Genomic DNA, 22,828 nt, shown 5'->3' on the forward strand with positions numbered 1-22,828 from the left:
AACCCCTTCAATGCTGCGTTTTGGCAGTTTTGGTCACAACGGAGTTTTCGAAAATGATCAGCTCGGCAGCATCCTCAAATCTTTCTACCAATAAAAAATTTATATCGTACAGCCACGACGATCTTAAAGTGCGACTGCTTCTTCTTGCATAATAACACAGATCTGTGATAATTATGCCAAGAATTCAATTCAATCCTCGTACGCGATTTGGTTTGGCTTTCGGTTACAGAGACCCTCTACTTTCAAGTTAGGGGTCTGGGGCACAGGCTATTCGAGAGGGTCTGGATCTTTTGTTATGGGTGTTAAATTTTCCCTTGGCCCCCACTTTTCAAGCTTTGTCGGAGCCCATGCAAAACAATGGTATTCCAGTTGGAAAAGATCAGCTTTTTTCAGATAGTGCAATGGCGAGTAATCTTGATTATTCTGTGATATGGTGTTGCGTTTGTTGTTGCGTTCTTAAGGATTTCGTTTCTCTTTTCAGAAAGTGATAATGGTGCGTCACCTCTCTTGTTTGTAACCCTGTGCTTTTCTGACAACCAATCAAATCCACGGGAAAGTGAGGCTGATTCAACAACGAAAGAAATGTTGCTACACACACACGTGGGCAGTTGAAAAATCTATAAAAACAGGTTAAATCACGGAAAGCACCTCCACCACAACACAGCCAGCTTGGTATGTAGCATACTTCCAGTAATTTTCTTTACTTAGTTGGAAAACAACTTTTTCTCTGCATTATTTAATCTTTGGGCTGCGATATCACTGTGTTTTGAGACGCTCAGTTCCGCACGTGCGCATAGAGCAGTCCTCTCGGAGAGAAAGGCCTAGCTATAGAATTTTCTAGTCCGACATGAGGATAGCATTCCCCTCTTTTCTCGAAAGTTTACATCGACGAAATAATATGGAAAACTTAAGTTTGCAAGCCATACTTCTATTACACAAATTTTCAGTCTCCAATGTTTCAAGAGCCTAGAACCGATACAAATTGAAGCTATCGTTTGGACAATTATATTCATTCTTCTTGTAAAGTGGATGAAATTTTCAGTGATTATTGAGATTTCCTAACGTTGTGTAGCCAACAGAATCGCTCTTTGTAATTTGAATTTCTGTTAACACCGTCTAGTAATGCCTCTTTTTCAGAGCATAATTCTCTGTTTCGGTCGATTTTTAATCTTCGCATTTGCCAAAATTGGATCATAGAATTGGAATCTTCGTGTTGAAATTAGTTAGTGTCGTCAGTTTCCTGGTGTTTGGACTGTTAGGCAGTGAATCACCACCTTTTCAAAATTTAGCTTTTCCTGTACATTTCAATGGAATTATTAATTGATGCAAATCTAGCCTCGTATATCTACATAAAGTTTGTTAAAAGTGGCTTTGAACAGGTTTTTTATAGAAAATGTACAGTGAGTAGGGATAAAAAGAAAGTGGGGTGAAAGAAGAGATTTTCAAAATAAATGGAAGGGGAAGGAGGAATGGAAGGTCACATGGCGCTCAGCTTAGAATTATCCTCATTTTAGTTTGAAGTAAAAAAATTAAGGGTCAACTTCTACAACAGGTTGAATTGTGTGCAGAGAGAGTAATTTAGATCATAAATTTGCATGGCATTAGTTGCAAAAAGTCTTCAAAATTGCAAGGGCTTCTTAGAGGTAAAGCAATGTGCCATAAAATTGAACCTGGGGGGGGGGGACTAAGAATCAAATTTAGTGGCATCTAGGAGGACCCACCATGGTTGGATCTGACACCAATTTAACATTTACTATACCACTCAGAATAGACAATTTGATGTTTTTTCAGAAAAAACATTGATTATTGATTTTCGGGTCAAATTTTGGGAGGGGAAGAGTCTTGCTATAATTCTAGTGACAGATGTTGGGGAAAGAAAGAAAGAAAGAGTGGCCTTTGGTTCAGAGTGCACATTGATGTGAATAACAGGAAGCTATTGTATTGATTGAGAGAATTTTACTTCTTGAACAGAAATGTGCATCTTCTTTGTTGTGAGTATTTCCAATAGGCCATGTTTGCACATCCTAAATGCAGACATTGCAATGATACAGAAAGCTATCTAGAAATATGCCTAAATACGTTAGTAAATAGATCAAGTTAAATCAATCTGTATATAGAATTGTTGGAATTGTGGAAGTCCCCAATACCATTTTGTCAAAGGAAACTTTATAAAATCAAAGACATACACCCCCAAAAGTGTTGAGTCAAGGTCTTGTCAGTACACGGTCAAGTAAATGAAGCAAAAGGAGAGAAAAATAAATAAATAATATTTTTAGAATAACAACAGGGAACAGGTCAGTATTTCAGCCAATAATAAAGCAAGGTAGAAAATTACACTAATTTAAAGTCCATTGTTTTCTATTTTGTGAGTTTTCCAATACTTGGTAAGGTAACCATAGAACAAAAGGGTAGCATGAAGCTGGTGAGGAATTTGTTATCATCAAAGAACTTCAGCCAGAGGAATGGCAGCTTTTGGTCTTTGTCAATGGTCAAAGCTTAAAGGTCAAGCAATGCTCAAAGCTCTCCTTATAGTGAGTCCTTAAAGGGGATCAGATACCCACCTAGCAGTGCCTTTTTGCTCCAATATCTTGCTAACTTTTCTTTTCTTGCATTGACATTATGTTGACTATGATATTTCTTGGAAATATCCATAGTGGCAGTGATGCTGTCATTAGTTATCCACACTCAAATTTAAGACAAATCTGTGTTATCAGCAGAGCCCGTGCCACTAGGGGGGCCAGGGTGGCCATGCCCCCCCCCCCACTTTTTTGCAAAGCAAGTAATTTTAAAACTGCAATAAAAGAGGTAAAAAATCTGGGCCCTCTACATTTTTAGCCTTGCCCCCCCCCCACTTTAAAATTTGTGGAGTGGGGTAAGGGGTTTTTTTTTAAATTTCCTGTTTTTGATTACACAATATGTGCATATTCCAATTGGTGTTTTTTTTGGATAATAGTGCTTTCCCTTCTGCCATCAAGTGAAATCTGTTGTTCGAATGATAGAGAATAACACTCTCCAAACATCCTGTGACAAACTATTTTATTTTGAAATTCAACTAAAAACTCATAGGCATATTGCTTTTGATAGCAGGGAATGGGGCAACAAATTTGCCTCTCTCGGCAGTATGCAGCATGACTCGAGTTAGTCTCTGATCAGAAAAATATGATGGATCTACCTTCTTCATTTTAAATTATATTCCTAAAGTAAATGAACTTGACATGCATGTCTCAAGAGAACAAGCAATAAAATGAAACCAATAGCTATCAAATATGAATGTGACTGTCCTAATGCTATTATTGCAGTTCTTTATTAAAAATGAAAATGTATGATGTGCAAAAACTAAAAGGGCAACAATCCGTCTGGGTTAAGCCCTGGTTGACCTGAAGAAATGAACTGGGAGTTGATAGACATGCTTTTGCAAGAATTTCTTCTGAAAGTTGACAAATTTCAAAGGTTCTTGAGAATGCCTTTTGAAAATTTTGATGAGCTTTTGCAAATTGTTGAATTTGATATTAAAAAAACAAGGCTGTGCGAGGCAAAACCAGCAAAGATAGAATTTCTCTCACTCCTGGCAGCCATTTGTGATGTCTTTGTGATGTTTTCTGCCATTATTGATTTGATTTTCCATTGACAGTTGATATTCCAATTCATTATCTCAGGGCCTGCACCACTGATCCTAAACTGGAGGGTCCAGCAGTATAAAGAAAGTTTCATCTCACTCTCTAGCCCTAGTTGTGGCAAAAATTTTACTGACACTGCAGACCTGTCAGGTTTCAGTTTTGAAAATGAGTGAGCTTTTTTTAAAAAGGGAGGGAAAAGGTTTGGTCCAGAACGAATCCTGACTGCCACACAACCAAAAGTAGGGTCCTTGGGCGTATCCCCCAGACATTTCTTTTACCATGCCCTCTAGTTCTTCGGAAACGCCTTTTTAAGCAGGGACCGCACAGAAGCGGGTGGTGGATTGAGGGGGGCTTTGTTTTTCGCCATTCTATTCAGTTTTTTATTGCGAAAGAATGTATAACAGTACATAATCATGAAGTAATTTAATCTGGTGCGCTTGTGCTGCGCAAATCATCGCAAAAGAGTACAGAACTGTGGACCAAGAATGCAGAGAAAGAAATGCAGGCGTACAAGCAAGCGGAGGAGCGTCGTAGTGTAACTGAAACCCCAAATATCATTCTCGAGAAAAAGTTACTTCGCTCTGACAACTCCGATTGCAATCTGCTAAATTGAAACTCTAATTTAAGGGATATTATGCTTCTCTTTTACATTTCCAATTAATCCACAATGGTCATAGTCGCAGAAAAGCTAACCTGCTATTTGTGCTTGCCAATGAATGTAACGTCATTCACCAACCTGTGCAAATTCGCTGTTATCTAGTCCTCTTATTATCTAGTTGCTGTTGTCGTGCTAACATGACTTGTTAGGAAAGAGGGATTTTGCTAGGATTTGGAATAAAATTGAAAAATTTGAATAAAGCGAGGATTCTGCTTTGATGCGTGCGAGCGTAAGAAAGGCGTGTCTCACGCAAAATGCGTGTGACTTGGTAGGTCTGACACACTTATACTGGTGGACTTTGGTTCAATGTATTTGCTGTAGTTTACAGATTTATCTGTCTAAGATAATTTGAGCTGACTTTAATCTTTAATTTCACAAAAGGTGGGGGGGCCATGGCACCCCTGGCCACCCCTGTTGGGCACGCCCTGTATCTTCATTATCCAATTCATTATCTGAACTATCAACAACCTTATGCTCTTATGTTTTGTAGATGTAATGCCTGTTATATTTGTAGATAACTCCATCAATGATATAGAAGCGCCGAATGCGCTATATGTCTAACTCGAGTCATGCTGCATACTGCCGAGAGAGGCAAATTTGTTGCCCCATCCCTTGCTATCAAAAGCAATATGCCTATGAGTTTTTAGTTGGATTTCAAAATAAAATAGTTTGTCACAGGATGTTTGGAAAGTGTTATCCTCTATCATTCGAACAACAGATTTCACTATCAAAGGACATTTGATTGCGGAAGGAAAGAGCACTATTATTCAAAAGAGACACAAATTGGAATATGCACATATTTCATAATCAAAAATAGGCAATTTTGGAAAAAATCCTCTTACCCCTAAAATATAATTTAACAAGCTTCAATAATTAGTCATAATGACCGTTAACGTTTGTGTTAATCCCCTGTCCCATTATTATTATTTATATTATTATTAGTATTACTATCTATTAAATATTTAAAGTAGGCGTATAAAAATAGCTACAAAATAAAAGCTAATTCAAGCCTACTACAAAGTAAAATTGTTTAAAAATAAAAAAATGTAAGTACATATATATCTAACATAAGAAATAATTGAGTATAAAAACATAAATACATATTTTGTAATGTTTTTACAGCATTTTTGGCATTAACAATACAATACATTTATCCGTTCAAGAACCCAACCTGAGTCATGAAATGTCTACACAGTTTACAGTTGCATTCCTATCCCTTCCAATAGTTTATTCTCCTTTTAAGGCTGGAGAGGGTATCTGATTGTGTAATTTGTGAACATTCCTATACCCAATAGCCCACATATAAATAACTTTATTCAGTTATAACGATTCTGAATGAAAAGACCACAGAATAGTGCTAAGTTAATTTTTCCAAAGTGCCAACACTCTCAGTTGTTCGATTTCAGGCACTCGAAATATTTCACATTAGTCATAGATCAAAAGACGAATAAGGCTAGTCAAAAATCTCGGATTTTACAGAAAATTTATTATCAAAAGAAAGTCATTTGTGTGAATTTTCCAGCGAATTTGCAGAGCGTGTTTCCATTCAGAGCGATGCCGTGTTTCACATTCCGCTAGCGAATTTGCCCATGCCCGGAAAGAACAAACGAAATTCCAATCGCTGTCGGATTCGCTGAAGATTTCGCTCAAGTGGAAACCGCCCTTTACATGATATCCGAAATGAAATTGTTCTCGAAATGTTGTGTCACATTTCATTTCGGTTGATTTTCAAACGATTTGTATGTTCATTGGGACATGTTCTTTTTTGTATATTTATATGTTGCATGGCGGGATATGTTTATTTCTGTTTTTCCGACCAGCATGAAGTTTCATTTCGGGGCGAAAAGAAATAAAACCTAATTGAGTTTACTGTTATTCATGGTGTGAACACTTTTCTTTTTCTCCTTATGGCCCGAAATGAAATTCAATTTTATCCGAGACAAAGCTTTGTTTCGGGGCGCATGTAAAGGTGGTCTATGTGATAGGCAATAAAATTTCGCTATTTTACAAGCTTTCTATTAGCTACTCTATAAGGTTGTCATTTACGTATTCTATTTCTGAAAACAGCTGTTACTGAAAATAACAACAAATGCCCTTTTTTCATCATCAGTATCTTCTTATTTTCTAGGTCCTCGTCAGTATTTTTATAGTTCTTGTTTATCGACGTATTCTACATCTTCTTTTACTTACTTATCTTCCTCTTTTTCTACCTCCTCTTCTTCCTCTTTTTCTGTCTCTTCCTCTACCTCCTCTTCTACCTCCTCTTCTTCCATTTCTTCTACCTCCTCTTCTTCCACTTCTTCTGACCTCCTCTTCTTCCTCTTCTTGTACCTCCTCTTCTACCTCCTCTTCTTCCTTTTCTTCTGTCTCTTCCTCTACCTCCTCTTCTTCCTCTCTTCCTCTTCTTGTAATTCCTCTTCTTCCTCTTCTTCTGACCTCTTCATCTTTCTCTTCTTCTGACCTCATCTACTTCCTCTTCTGCATCTTCTCCTTCTTAATCTTCCCTATCTTCCTCTACTTCTTCTTTCCTCTTTATCTTCCTTTTTGCTCGTCGTTTCTCTCCTGTCCATTCTACTCCCCTTCCTATTTGTTCATTTCATTTTATTTTAGTTATTTTCTTTATAGATAGGTCCCTTTTAGCATCTGCTGTTTTCGAAGGGGTCCTCCGTTTAAAAAAAACATACAATATTTATAAACGAAAACTATTTAGCTACAGCAATTGCAATGAGCCTTTGTGCTTTCTGCATAGGGAATTAAACACTAGTAATGAAAAATTTTGTTACTTCTAAATGGAAGCTTTGAAGGCACTGAGGTTGGATGCCTGTTTTGACCCAACTGAGAACCCGTTCTAAATATTTCCTCTTAAAAACTTATACTTATACAGAAAAACTTATTTGTCCGTTTGCTTAGTGATTTGACGGGAAGCCTCAAGTCTATTCTATTTAACACATACTTCCTTTTCTCTTCCGACCTTTTCTTCCTCTTCTCACACAACGTTCTCCTGTTTCTCCTTAATCTCGCTCTTTCTTTACTCCTTTTTTTAAACGTCATCTACTTCTCTTCCTCAAATTTCTCTTATTCTTCTCCCTCCATCTCCTCTTCATTTCCTTCTTCCACTTTACTTCTTCTTCTTCTTCCTCTACTTCTTCTTCTTCTTCCTCTTCTTCTTCCTCTTCTCCCTCAATGTCTTCTTTCTCTACTTTTTCATTTGCCTCTCTCTCTCAACTTGTTTCCTTGTCTTCTTTTTCTTTACTTTCACATCTCTCTCTATTTCTCATTCTTCTAGCTTCTTTTCTTCTTCTTTGTATACTTTCTTTTTCACGCAGTAATCAGAGTCATAGGCATTCATATTTATTTTTGATACCGACATTGCCATAAGTGTCTTTTGCAACATCTTTAGTGGGTGTATTCCTAATGAAATAGGCTGGCATTGTTGTTAGACGGGGTGCCGTCAAACACCCGGCATTTCTCTAGAGCTTGGAGATCCGTCAAATTTTTTTGTTATCCACTATCGGCGATGACAAAATGAAAATATTGTGACAATCGAAATGTATTTACTTATCAATCCATTCTGATGAATACTTCCCTTTTTCATACAGACTAATTAAAAAGCGTGAAAATGTGTGGAATCTGGGCCCTTTTTGGCTACGATCACAGTGTGTCGTCAGAAATACATCATGCATTATTGGTGGCCCATCGCGGTCCCGACTTCTTTCGCTTGGAAACAATCCCACACATTAATCATTGCTGTTTGGCATTCCACCGATTGTCAATCGTTGATGACCTCTATGGACAGCAGCCAATCAGAATCCACAATCTGCCGCACATTCACATGATTTACAATGGCGAAATATACAACTTCAAAGAGTTGGGCAAACAATTCGGGTTTGACTTCGAAACTAGGTGAGTGTTTTTTTATTTTTTATGATTATTTATATTTCTATTGCAGTATAAAGTAACAATGCATATCAAGATGTTATCTACTTAACAAGTTACTTTATCCTATTGCTAGGACGGTATCCCGCTACGTAAATGATCGTACCAAACCTAAGGTTAATTCTGTTTCAATTGGCTTTCCCCGCAGCCTTTGATCGTATCACCTGCCTGATCATTAACGACAAGAGCAAATTGAAGCAAGTTTTTTGTAAATAAAGCTGACTTTACGTTTTCCCAAAAAGCGTGCTATATTATAATAGAAAACAGGTGGAAAACTTCACCTCAGTCGAAAGTCGCTGTCGAAATGCTGTTATCTTGAATGAAAATTCGAATCGCAGTCCAACTATTATAAGCAAAATTTCAATAGAAAATTTCATCGAAGTTCCATTTCAACAATAACATGTCAAAACATTGTCTTTTGGTTGTGTGTGAAAATATTAAATTCTGCGCTGGCAGCTGATAGTGTGAGAAAGGGGCGCAAAAAACTGCTAAAACGGTGTTTGCATACATCTGTCATAAGCTGTGGGTGGGGAGATTTGACCCACGCATAAGGCAAATTATTTCAGACACGAAGACACGTGGAGTTAGCTATGGCAGTATTCCCGGGGTTTTCCAAGACATTCTACCAATAACAAGGCTAATCCCCCCCACCAACTTACTCATTTTTGCCTGCTCCCCACCAAAACAAACATGTGGAACACTGCAGCAACAAACATGCCTGGAAGACTGTTAAGAAGATGATTGAAAATGGCTTTGAAAAGAGCAAACATTTCTCTTCAGATTTCAAGTACTAGAATCTCTACGGTCTGATAATGAAACCTTTATCACAAAGCCCGATAAAGGGTCAGGGGTGGTTATTTTGAACAAAAAGGACTACATCGAAAAAATGGAGAATATTCTCCTCGACAAGGAAAAGTTCGAAAAACTGGGTGACGTCGAAACACAGGATAAAACGGCCAAGCTCGAGTGGAAACTTCAAAAACGCTTTTTGGAGCTGGTCAACTCATATAAGTGTTGACCAACGAAATTTACGATAGGATAAGACCCACAGGCTCACAACGTCCACAAATGTATGGCCTAAAATACACAAGCCGAACGTCCCACTTAGACCTATCTTGTCTATGATTGGCTCAGCACAACACGAACTGGCTAAGTGGCTTTCTGAAGTTTTGGACCCTGTTCTTCAAAAATATTTAAAGCATTGCATCAAGGATTCTTTTACATTCGCTGAGTTCATGCAAAACTTGAACATCGAAAACGAAACATCTTTCTTGTGTTCTTTCAACATTAATAGTCTTTTCACAAAAGTTCCTTTGAGTGAGACCATCAAAATATGCGCCGATGCTTTGTACCGAAGCGAGCTTAATAGCCCACCATTCCCAGAGGAAGTATTCATTGAACTGATGGAAACTGCAACACGTTCAGTTGAATCCAGCTTTAACAATGAAATGTACCAACAAAAGGATGGTGTCGCTATGGGTAGCCCTCTGGGACCTGCCTTAGCCAATATCTTTGTTGGCTTCATGAAGAGCGTTTGTTTGACTGCGACCAAAAAGGCAGGAAATTATTTTCGTTATGTTGATGACACATTAGCTATTTTCAAATCAGTGGCTGAGAAGCTGAGTGTGATGTTTTTCTAAAACGCCTTAATGGCCTTCACCCGGCCCTACAGTTAACATTTAAAAGGGGAAGAAAACAACTCCTTGCCATTTCTAGATGTTTTGGTTGAAAAGTCCAGCACTGGTTTTTTACCAGGGTATACCGTAATCAATGGAGTTCGTTTTGCCCAAAACAAAGAAAAATCAGCCTCATTAAAACGCTTACACATAGGGCACTGATGATTTGCTCCTAGTCTAAACTCAACTCGGAACTTGAACAACTAAAAACGATTTTTCTGGAGAACGGCTATCCAGTGGAGTATCATTTCAGTTTACATTAAGGAGAAGATATTTCTCGGCTGACGTAAAATTTGGTCCAAAGATTGGAGGATAGAATGAAGCAGCATGTCCCTTCCAGCATTAAAAGCAAAACCCTTTCCCAAACAGAACAGCCACTTCAGTCTTGCAGATCAAAAACAACTAGTAAAACATGCGATTCTACTATCGGGCAGCTTTTACTGGAAAACTCAGATTGTGAAAAAACTATAATGGCGACATGTTTTTCTGATTATTGGCAAAGCCCGATCGTCGTTGCATCTAGCAGTTTTGGAATCTATCTACACAAGCACGAAAAAACCGCTTTTGTGCAGACAGAAGGTGTTCGTTTTCACCTTAGGTTTGCAATCCCGTTAGTGAAAAGGTTTGCAATACCGTTTTGTTCCAATGAAGACGTTTTCCATATTTCTATTGGTTTCAATCTCTTCCGTTTAATTTTTATTTTCCGTCGTTACTTCATATGAAATGTCACTAGCCTAGCTCTCTATCGCAACGTCAAGTAAATTTTTTGTTCCTGAGTGTTATCATTTGTATGAAAAATAAGATATTTCTCTTCTGAAAAGAAAATTAATGGGCTTTCGTTTTTGAATATTTTCAGTAAATCATATTGCAGCCAGTTGCAATCATAATTTGGAGGACAATTCTTGAAGATTGGCGTCATTTTCCGAAGTCCTAAGAAATACCTCGAGAAATACAAAACTGTGTCGGTGTTCTAAGAAATACCTCGTGACATTCTGCAACTGAATTCTTACGTTGTTTTTTGAAGTTCTAATACACTATGAAATTTGACAGGACTGTAAAGAGAAATAATCGGGATAAGGAAGAGAAAATTTAAAACGAAATTACTATCGTTGGTATTCTAAGTACTCCTGGCAGGCACTGTAGCTGAATGTGTATTTATTTTTGTAAGTACTTGGTAGGGCAAGTGAATTACATGCGATATAAATTTAATGCGAACTTAAACGGTAAAACATTTTTATGAGTTTTAACTCTTATGAGATATCCGTTTCTTGGATTCATATCCTCTTTGATCTCAGAAATATCAGAAACGAGCTTTGTTTATTTCACAATGAAATTTCTGAAATTGTTCATTCATGGCAAAGAGAAACACTCTCCAACTTTTAGCAGCACCCCCTTTTGCCTATGAACCTTGGTGTTAAATTTTCAAATTTCATGTTATTAATGAATTTGAATTTTTGCTGCAGGGTCGATGGTGAGGTTATAATTCATCTCTACCACAAATTTGGGGCGAAGAAGACTGCCCAACTTTTGGACGGAGTATTCGCATTCTGTATTGTTGACGCAGAGAAAAATCAAGTTCATATAGGCCGCGATACGTTCGGTGTCAGGCCTATGTACAGAATCCTGACGTCATCTGGTCAGATGGGTATTGCATCGGAAGCTAAAGGACTAATCGGATTGGTCAATGATGATGGTACTCAGGCAGAACTGAAGCAGTTCTCCCCTGCTAGCTTCGCTTCGTATAAGCTGGATCCTAAGGATGGACGGGTACAGCTCTTTGATAGTGGACCCTACACTGACGTAGAGACACCACAAGTTTTCAATATCCCTGTCAATGTGGGTGAGGACATCAAAGAAAACATAAGGGCCTTATTGAGTGATGCTGTTCGAAAGCGGCTAATGGCAGAACGAAGGATTGGCTGTTTGCTGTCAGGTGGTCTGGACTCTAGCCTAATCGCTGCATTGGTTGTGAAGATTGCGAAGGAGCAGGGCGTTGAATATCCGATTCAAACGTTTTCAACAGGAATGCAAGGGAGCACAGATCTTGCTGCTGCAAAGAAAGTCGCTGATCGACTTGGCACAGAACACCATGAAGTTATCTTTAGCCCGGAAGATGGATTCAATGCCCTAAAGTCCGTTATTTGGTCGCTTGAATCTTATGATATTACGACCGTCCGCGCCTCTGTTGGTATGTATCTGGTGAGTAAGTACATACGTGAGAATACAGACACTGTCGTCTTGTTCTCGGGTGAGGGATCCGATGAACTTGCCCAGGGCTACATTTACTTTCACAAAGCACCCTCCCCTGAAGAAGCTGACGAGGAATCGAAACGGTTGCTGCGGGAACTCTATCTCTATGACAACCTGCGTGCAGACAGAACGACCGCTGCGCATGGCTTGGAGCTGCGCGTTCCATTCTTAGACAAGGCATTCACTGCCTACTATCTTTCAATCCCTCCCAAGATGAGGCAGCCCCAAAAGGGAATTGAGAAATACCTATTAAGGTCAGCATTTGATGGACATTTGACTGAATATCTACCCGACGAGATTCTGTGGCGTGCCAAGGAAGCATTCAGCGATGGAGTATCATCATTAGAGAAACCCTGGTACACAATGCTGAAAGAGTATTGTGCCAGTCAGCTGCAACCCGATGAGCTGGAAAAAAGCAAAGCCAAATATCCTGTCAACACGCCACAAACCGAGGAGGCCTATTTCTACAGAAAGGTGTTTGAGAACAATTTTCCAGATCAATCTGGTTTTACTCCGTACTTCTGGATGCCAAAGTGGATCAGCGGAGCGTCAGACCCGTCTGCGAGGACACTGAAACATTTCCATGCATAGTCGAAAATTAAGCATTTACCTGCAGAAAAACGACCATTTTTAATTAACAATTAATCGATAATGTAACAAGTAGAAATTTTAAAATATTTTGACTGAATGGCATTTTAGAGACGAACTGCTATTGGGAAGTTATTAATCAAAGTTAACTAGGGATTAGGCTGTTCAGGACTTGATTTGAGCAAAATTTCTGCATTTATTTCAATAGGCTACACAATAACATTTAGCGCTTAATACTTTAGTGGAATGAAAGTAACCATGAAAATATTTACAACAGTGAAGGATAATAATCTTAGTAAGGGGAATCTTGCAAATTGTTATTGGTAGAGGCGTCTCTTTTTAGTAAGTACATTTTAAAATAGTTTTGTTAACTTAGAAGTATGCTTCTTCAATTTGCTTATTTATTGTCTTTCTTTTTGCTTATTTAATTGACAGCTTTGCTTTTTTTCTGAATTAGATACTTGCTTCAACTTTAGACCTTTGTATGTAAGAAATAAATGAAAATTTAATGATGTTGACACTCTTACAAAATTCGCACCATGAATACCAATTTTAAAATCGTTCTTTCAATATTTATATTCATAGATTCACATTCACATTTTTGGATTAAACGTTTACAAAATAAAAGCGACTGACGGAAATTGCGCAGATTTGAAGTAACGGATGCATGATATATAAATTTATATTATCAGAGCTAGATGAAAAATAGCCTGAAGCATACTTCTTTGCAATGTAAAGCGGTTGTAATGACCCTTTTCATTTCCAGGGCCATAAAGGGGACTGACTTTTCTTTTTGACAATTTGACTGTAATGTTTTTTCATCATTTTCGGAAATGCGGTCATGAAATTTATCAGGATCATTCGTAAAGTATTTAAAGGAGATACAACCCTTTAAATAAATATGATAATTTACAATGTTTTGCCAACTGAATCCTCTGTTACTTCAAACCATCCCCATTTGACGTTATGTCTTCATGCCAATATAATGAAATTAGTATTCGCTGCATTGCTTGCATATCATGACATCTATGCTTCTTCCTGTGTCCTTTCAAATATCCTCATTACTTGAGTATGCCTGCGATTGCTTTAAACTTGAATTCAATGCAAATTTTATATTTAATCTATATTATATTCACATCAAATGCATCAACATAAACGTTATTTTATTCCTAATCAACTTTGACGTTGACCATATGATTTCCATTCAGTGTCGTAATCTGGCAACGTGGCCTATTAGACCCATTCTTGCCAAAAGTCACAAGCTAGCCAAATGCTGACGTCACCAAAATAAAACTCGTTATTCAATATCTTCTTCGTTTATAAACACATTTTTTTGGTTTTAAAATATTTGAGCTGCGATTATCTTCGAAAATAACATTTATTTTTCTAATAATTGTTGTTTAGCCCTACCCTTGGTACCAAGAAATTCGGAAGGGTAAAAAATTGAAGAAGAAAGGGAGAGGAGAGAAAAAGAGAGAGAAAGGTTTATACCTCTAATGAGCTTGAAAATACCCCTCCCAATTTCTTGGGCTTTGGTACCCAAGTTAATATGAAGGCTGATTTCTCAAGATATTGCGATTTGACATAATTAGCCATACTTTAACTTTTCATTTCGAAAATAAGAGTAGGTTTAGACCAGATGGTCACTTAAGTTACAAAATGCTTGTAAGTTACTCTTGCTTCAGAAGATTCTTGAAGTTAAATTCAGTAGCATATAGGTTTAGCCCCATATTTTAGTGAGAAGTTAAAGTGAAAAAAATTCAAGGATGAGTGAATTATAAGCCATATAGTTTGATGCATATCAGTTTGATAGAAAATACTTCTCACTTACGCAATATTTTTTTTGTCATTCACGCAGTTTTTCCAAAAATGAGGAAAAGTGAAGATCAACATTTAGGAGTGATGCGCTCATGAAATCAAAACGTCAAAACTTTGTTTCATTTTTCGTCGTCAAAATATTTACGTTCCTAGTAAAATATTTTCTTTTGCTGTTTTTTTGTTCAAATTATTATAGAGCTACCGATGTCTTCCCCTTTGCAAGAATTTATGCCCCAAGGTGGTGAGAAGGGCCTAACAGGTAGCAATTATGCAATATGTCAAAAAAACATGAACCTTTGTGAAAATATACAATTGATATGCGTAAAGCCCTGGCAAAACGACTAAACATTTCATTCGACATTTCTTGAGTGAAGTTTAGCGAGGGTGGCAAAACGCGACTAAACATTTCACTAAACTTTGCTCAACATTTTTTAACTGCGAGCTGTGTAGGACGCTGTGGGGTTGTTGGGGATCTTGCATAAAAATTTGCTTTCTTTTTGTTTTTAAGTATGTAAGCATAAAAGACATTAAGTGCAAGAAGTGGGCAAAAAATAAGAATTTGATAAAGGAAAGTGAAAAGAAATTACTTTTTTGCACATTGACAACAAAGTTGACTGTTGAAGAAGACACAGTAGCGTACAAGGAGATGAAGCAAATGTTTCACGAAGGCATTCTAGAGATTTTGGGTCACGTAGAGACAGGAAAACTGAGAAAAACCCTGGAAAACCTTTGGATTTTCACATCTAGAGCGCCTGAGCGATCACAACAAATGTTTAATTGGTGGGAAAACGACTAAACATTTGCTAAACAACACTAAACACGACTAAACAACACTAAAAGGGGTGGCAAAGCGAATGAACTGTCCACTAAACAAAAGTTGTCCCCCTCTTGCTATTTTTAGACTAGGGTACTTGTGACCAGTCCACAGAACACGTTATTGTGTTAAATTGCTTCCTGTTAGCTATACAACCGTGAAACTTTGTAAGTTCTAATGAAATCGTGAGACTTTGTAAACTTTAATGAAACCATGGTACTACCACAACAAATCCAAGTTTTGGTTTATCAACGGTTTTTCACAGAAATTTTCCACGCTGATTTAAAGCTATTTGGCACTGGTGTTCTGTTGTTTAATCCTGGTGCACTATCGTCTGAGTTTATTGCAATGAAAGATAATGTGTTCAGTAATGGAGTGATTGAATTTGTCTGAAAAACGCCCAACGTCTAACGAGGTTTTTGTATATTCTCTGAAATATGAAATTAATCACAGTTTTATCAGCCTTAAAATCATTTGACTTCATTGCTAATATATCTGGGCAATATGCCAGTTTCCAGTTTGCCTGGTTACAACCCAAATAGGTCTAAGCGATTCTTTAAAGGGTTTAGGGTGGAGCTAATTTTCACCATTAAGGCTGGCATTCCAGGCACACTTCCTGTGGGATTGCCAGTTCAAAAGCAAATTCATGGCTAAAACTAGAAATAGCTCTTGCTAGTACTGCCCGCAAACAATTAGTTCCTTGATAATGATTGTTTTGAAAATTTAATTTGAAGAAGACATTCGAAGAAGACACCATCTTGGGTTTTCACAATTTTATAAAAACAGCTGCTCTAGTTGATGCTAAACTATTCTTTTTATAAAGAATTTTTGGTGTTCAGTTTGCTTTTGATTTATGTCCAACGCCCTTTTGAAAATCATGAAGTTTTTCGAGGGTTTGACATTTATTTTTCGTTTTCGTGAAGTAAACAAAGACGTATGAAAATGGACACGTGATAGAACGCGTACATGTTAATTTAAAGTTATGTCGAGTTTTGCAGAAATAGCGTAAAGAAATCACGAGTGTATATCTGACAACATAACAAAACTCAATAATAATAGCGAACACAACTTCAGCAAGCGAGACACACTAAACTCATTACAGTCACATGATGTATAACCGCTTTTGCGGAACAGGAAGCGGATGTAGATACGAATCAATATAACAAAAGATAATTATTGTTCAACAGTCCCCCTTGATGAGTATCTTCTCTTAGTCCTTTAATCTAAGACCCATCAAGTTTCGCAATTTTTTAAACTTTTCTTTAGGCAGCCCTTTAGTAAGGATATCTGCAATCCTCTTGATCTTAAAAATCCATTTGCAGCCAACAACATTCTTGTCAGGTGGTAAATCAACTAGCTCCCAAGTGTTGTTCTTGGTTAATGATTCATATTCACTGTCAATGGCGTCCTTCCACTGTGTTGCGAATTTACTGTTCAATGCTTCTTGTAGACTTTTAGGCTCTTCACTGTCCTGCACTGCAATATTTGCACAGTCCAAATCTTCATGTTGCCACCATTCACCCGTTATACTTCCTAATCTTTCAGGAGCAACTCTGTTTCTTTGAGGTCTTTGATGCAGTTCTTCTGGTACAGCATTTTCTTCTTCTTGATTCTCTGCAAGTTCTTCATTATCTTTACTCTTGTTGGCATCTTGTACGGCCTTGAAATGCAAAGCATCAGACGATAAATCTTTCTTGTCAGTAGTTAACAATTCTGTTAATCCCTTTTCATTGTCAAACAGTTTGTGTTCGAAGGAATTCTCCAGAAATATGACATCACGACTTCTTATCATCTGCTTTGTTTCAGGATTGTACAACTTGTATCCTTTACAGCCAAAAGGGTAACCAACAAAGATACAATGCATAGACTTTTTGTCCAGTTTGCTTCTTTTTTGGTCTGGCACATGGACAAAAGCATTACAGCCAAATACTTTGAAATGGCTTACATCAGGTTTCTCATCATACCAGCACTCATGTGGTGTTTTCTCTTTCAAACATGATGTTGGGCTTCTGTTTCTGATGTAATTTGCTGTAGACACAGCCTCTGCCCAAAAACTCAATGGAAGATTACCATGATGTAGCATTGACCTTACAGTTTCTATGATTGTTCGGTTCATGCGTTCAGCAACGCCATTCTGCTGTGGTGTGTAGGGAACCGTGACTTCGTGCAGTATTCCACGACTTTTGCAATATTCAGCAAATTCTTCTGAAATGTATTCGCCTCCATTATCTGATCTAAGCTTCTTTACTTGTTTTCCAATCAGTCTTTCAGATGACTCAACAAATTCTTTAAATTTATCCAGTACTTCACTCTTCTTCTTTAGCATGTACACAGTAGTGTAGTGAGTACAGTCATCTATGAAGGTGACAAAATACCTTGAACCTCCCACTGAAGTGACATTCATGGGACCACACACATCACTGTGTATGAGTTCTAAAGGCTGAGTATTCTTCTGTGAACAGTTCTTTGAAAATGGTTGGCGACTTTGTTTCCCATAGGCACAGCCTTCACATTTTCTATCAGTTTGCTCATTTGGTTTCCAGCTCAGCCCATCTACCATAGATTTGTTGTGCAGCAGCTTCAGGTTGTCATAACCAAGGTGTCCATAGCGATAATGCCAAAGTGCATTGTCATCATTTGCAACAGTTGATCCAAAACAGCATGATTGCTCGGGATCTACATTCAATTTATACAGTTTTCCATGCTTGTGGCCAATACTGTATACATTGCCTGTCACAAACCCAGAGAGTAAAACACCAAAAAGAAGCTGTGTTTATAACTCAGACACTTTAATGCAAATAAAACATACGAAGCATACTAGGCCCTAACCTAACCTAAAGCCTTACGACGAGTGACAGAGTTTCGTTCAAATAGCTTCTCCTGTCTCCATCCAACTGATTCTACTTAAACTACAACTTGTATATATGTACGAATGGAATCTAAAATTAGCAATACACGATAATTATGGTTACTAACCGATAACAAGTAAAAGGAAGGGCTAGGTTAAATGATGCCATGCAACGTAAACACATCTAAATCAAAAGTATGCAAAAATGATATAAAACTACGCAAATGGTAAAGCAACAACATAGGGACGAGAATGAGTAACCTATGACTAGGCCTAAACAATGCTGGGAAAATCCCGCACCTGCAACATAAACAATGGAAGGGGGCGTCGCCAACATGAGACAATGCCATGATGCGAAACAAATGACGTACGAACGAGAGGTATGCCACAGCTAATGGTATGCAAAAAGGAACATAGAGAAAATCCTAACAATGAATGGGCTAAGGGGTATCAAACAAAATGGCCTAACTATACTTAAGAAAATTGTGACACACCTCCCTTCTAAGATTAATTATTATCGAAGATAAAATACCCTATTAATCTTATGCTGAAACGTTAAAAAGTACTTATCGATATAAAAGTCCAGTTCACTTTCTTGCGTTGAATTCTTCCAGAAGATTATCAGGAACAAACTCCGGATCGACCCATTGAGTATGTCCGTCATAAAATTCAACGAAATAGCGCGTAACCAGTCTCTGGCCTGGAAGCCTCGAGCGTAATTTGTCATAAACCTTCACAATATCTTCAGGTTTGCCATCAATTTCTTGAGCCATCTTGATCTGTTCCATGTTCACTCTCTTCAGTTTTCTTGTCTTCTTCTCAGGCATTATTATTTCGACGTTGTTCTTTCCAATCACTTTTGCAACTTCATACGGTCCAATCCACGGTTGATGGAATTTCTTGGAGGTGCCTTTTTTTACGATGAAATCTCTTAACCAAACCTTGTCTCCAACTTTAACTTCCAGCTCTTTGATGTCTTGATCATGGTGAATCTTCTGTCGCAGTTGCTCTTTTGATACCAATTCTTTCACGAGGGTGTATGCTTGCTGTCGTTCGTTTTGCATTGTCTTGATGTAGTCTTCAGAGTACAAACGTGTTGGAGGTTTCATGTCCAATGGCGAATTTACTTCTCTTCCGTACATCAAGAATGCTGGTGTATGCATAGTCACTGAATGGGGAGTGGTCCTGAAAGCAAATGTAACTGCATCAAGGTATTCATCCCATGTTGAAGGCTTCTTAGATGCATAGATCTTTACTGCGTTGAAAAGCGTCCCGTTAAGATGCTCATTCAAGCCATTTGTGGATGGTCGGAAAGAACAAGTGAAAATTTTCTTTACCCCAAGCTGTTTGCACAATGCCTTCACCAATTTGGAAGTAAATTGACTACCTCGGTCTGAGAGAAGTTCTTCTGGGCACCCATAACAATGAATGAAGTCACGAAGTGAACGTGCCACTGTCTCTGCTTCTGTGTCTTCTACGGGGTACACCACAGGCCACCTTGTGAAATGATCTACTAACACCAATGCGTACTGATTTCCTTGATCTGATTTCGGCAAAGGTCCCACGAAATCCATGGCAACAATCTGAAGAGGTCTTTCTGTTTCGATCGATTTTAGAGGGGTCTTTGTGGCTGGTTTTGTAGACTTGAAGCGTGCACAATCTTTGCAGTGCCTAACGTGGCGTTTGATATCAGACTTCATCGTAGGCCAGAAGTAGGACATCTGTATCTTTCTGTAGGTTCTGAAGAAGCCTGGATGTCCTGAAAGAGGGTTGTCGTGGAATTTCACAAGCAACTGTCCAACCAGGGTCTTTGGAACGATGAGCTGCTTTCTCGTCCTCCCTTGTTTCCCTCGAAATCTCCGAAAAACGCACCCATCTTCTGCGATGAAATGTTGGTCCTTCTCCCTTTCAAATTTTACTGCCAGATTTTTGTCTTCAGGTTTTGAGTTGTGGGTCAGAAATCTGATCCATTGTCCAGCATAGTTGTCTTTTCTCTGCATTTGACTGAAGTCCTGTGATGAGATTTCAAAGAGATTCTCTTCTCCTTTTTGAGGGTTCCTCGAGAGGGTGTCCGCGTTTGAATGGAGTCTGCCAGGGCGATGAACGACGTTAAAGTCATAGGACTGAATCTCGCTGATCCAACGTGCAAACAAATTGTTTGGAGCATTCATGGTCTTCAGCCACTTCAAGGGTCTATGATCAGTAACAACAGTGAAATGTCGACCATACAGATATGGATAAAAATGTTTTAAACTCCATACGATACCTAAGGCTTCTTTTTGAAGGACAGCATACTTGAGCTCTGATGATTTAAGTAAGCGACTGGCGTAGGCAACTACAACTTCTCCATCAGACGTGTCTTGAGCAAGCACTGCACCGATACCATAATCACAGGCGTCTGTGTACAATTTAAATGGCAGGTTGAAGTCTGGACACCTCAGGATGGGGGCTGTTGCTAAACACGACTTCAGGTCTTCAAACGATCTCTGTGCCTCTTCTGTCCAATGGAAAATCCTCTTCTTTTTTGTCAATTCAGCAAGTGCCTTCGATCGTCTGGCAAAGTTGGCAATGAATCTTCTGTAATATGATGTTAGGCCTAAAAAGCTTCTCACATCAGTTGCATTTTTAGGAACAGGGAAGTTACGTACCGAGTCTATTTTGGCTGGGTCTACTTTTACGCCTTCTCCAGAGATTATGTGACCAAGGAATTTCACAGACTCTTTCATCCAGTGACACTTCGATGGCTTCAAAGTCAGGCCAGCTTTACAGATTCTTTCCAATACCAAGTCCAGTCTTCGGAGGTGTTCTTCTTCTGTGGGTGCAAAAACTATAACATCGTCCAAATAGACGAGGCAGTGTGTCCAGTGAAGTCCGGAAAGTACCAAATCCATCAACCTCTGAAAAGTAGCTGGGGCGTTAGCAAGGCCAAAGGGCATAACTCGGAATTCCCAGTGTCCATTGTGAGTAGCAAAGGCAGTCTTTTCCATATCAGCTATTTTCATAGGAATCTGCCAAAAACCAGATTGAAGATCAAGGGTTGAAAACCAAGCTGCGTTTCCAAGGGCATCAAGCGTTTCGTCTATTCGAGGGAGAGGATATGCATCTTTCTTAGTTGCTTCGTTCAGTCGCCGGTAGTCCACACAGAATCTGAATTCACCATTTGGTTTCTCCAACAGTAGGACTGGACTGCTCCAAGGGCTGGCTGATGGCTGTATGATGTTGGAAAGAAGCATTTTCTGCACCTCCTTTGCAATTTGCTGTCTCTTTGTCTCTGGCACACGGTACGGACGCTGTCTGACAGGTTGAGCCTCTTGCACATCGATTGAGTGTTCTACAAGACGGGTTGTTCCCAACTGATTTGACTTAGGCCATACGTGATGTTTCCTCAGGACATGGAGAAGGTTCGCTTGTTGCTCGTCTGAAAGGTGACTGATTTTCAGGTCTTCGAAGGGTAGCACTGCACAGGCATCTTTATCAGCTTGATCTTCGTGGACAGAGTTCACTTCTGAAACAAATGGCTGCAAATGCACAAGCTTAGTACCAGGCTGTAGGGAAACTTCGCTACGAGTGGTGTTAACCAACTCGATCAGAACAGAATCATTTAAATCAGCTTTAGTAACAACAGGGGCAACCATAACTCGCTCATCGGTTTTAACCAATTGCCGTTCCCCAAACAAGGCTAAACCACAATGATTTCCAAATAATTTTGCTCTAATACGCACAGGTGTCCCTACAGGTAAACTAGTTACAGACCCTAAAACTGCAATACATTCAGACGGTAAATTTTCGAAGGAGACGTCAGTGCAACCTAATCTAACCTTCTTACGACCATAATCAATAACGACGTTTTGCTCTCTCAAAAATTCATTACCTAACAACAAATCAAATTTAAATTGTTCAACAATTATAACAGGCAAATCGAATCTTATATTTCCAATTTCGAGCCATACTCTACCCTTACCAACGATAGATAGTGCTTTACCTCCGGCTCCAACCAAACATACATGAGAATCGACAATTCTATTTCCTAAATTAACTTTCTTCCAAAAATCAAAATCCATTAGAGAATATTTAGCCCCAGTATCAAGAAAAATATCTGAACCGACATTATTTACATGACCTCTTACCCAAACACCTTCTTTTGCAAGCCTCGAAGCCAACGAACAATTCAAATCTACGGGGATTTCTTGCGTCTCAGGAAAAGTGGGAATCCCCTCTCCGACATCTCCGGCATTTTGGCATCAGGACAGCTGATTTTCATTTGGGTAAATGGCACCGTCCGCGATCGGATTTGTTCTGCTACGATGCTGTGGCTGGTACTGGTGTTGGCTCTGGCTCTGGCTCTGGTTCTGAATCTTGATCTGGCTTCTGTTTCGGGTTGGATTCTGGTTCGAATTCTGAGGGCAATTTCGCTTGATATGACCTGGCTGATTGCAACGAAAACAAGTTCCTCTTCCTCTTTGTGCACTTTGGAATTGGGGGTACGGGGCAGCTGACTGTGCTGACTGAGCTGCCAAGTTCTGAACAGCCGAAGTTAGGTTCTGGATAGCTTTCCATATTTCTTCATTGCTTTTTGCTCGGTCTTCATTAAAACGCTGGATTGTGGCCATAACATCTTCGGAA

The 22,828-nt window shown here is 38.7% G+C and overlaps 1 protein-coding gene across 1 annotated transcript; it reads left to right on the plus strand.

The window, feature by feature from the left end:
* Positions 1-515: 515 nt before the first annotated feature.
* Positions 516-13,153, plus strand: LOC135682472 (asparagine synthetase [glutamine-hydrolyzing]). Its single transcript, XM_065197373.2, has 3 exons — positions 516-672; positions 7,875-8,178; positions 11,351-13,153. Exons 2-3 carry the CDS (start codon positions 7,895-7,897, stop codon positions 12,726-12,728), a joined length of 1,662 nt encoding a protein of 553 aa, XP_065053445.2. The 5' UTR covers positions 516-672; positions 7,875-7,894; the 3' UTR covers positions 12,729-13,153.
* The last annotated feature ends 9,675 nt before the right edge of the window (positions 13,154-22,828 follow it).

Source organism: Rhopilema esculentum, chromosome 16, assembly GCF_057945365.1.
Source record: "Rhopilema esculentum isolate cy_ngs chromosome 16, ASM5794536v1, whole genome shotgun sequence".
Classification (NCBI taxonomy): domain Eukaryota; kingdom Metazoa; phylum Cnidaria; class Scyphozoa; order Rhizostomeae; family Rhizostomatidae; genus Rhopilema; species Rhopilema esculentum.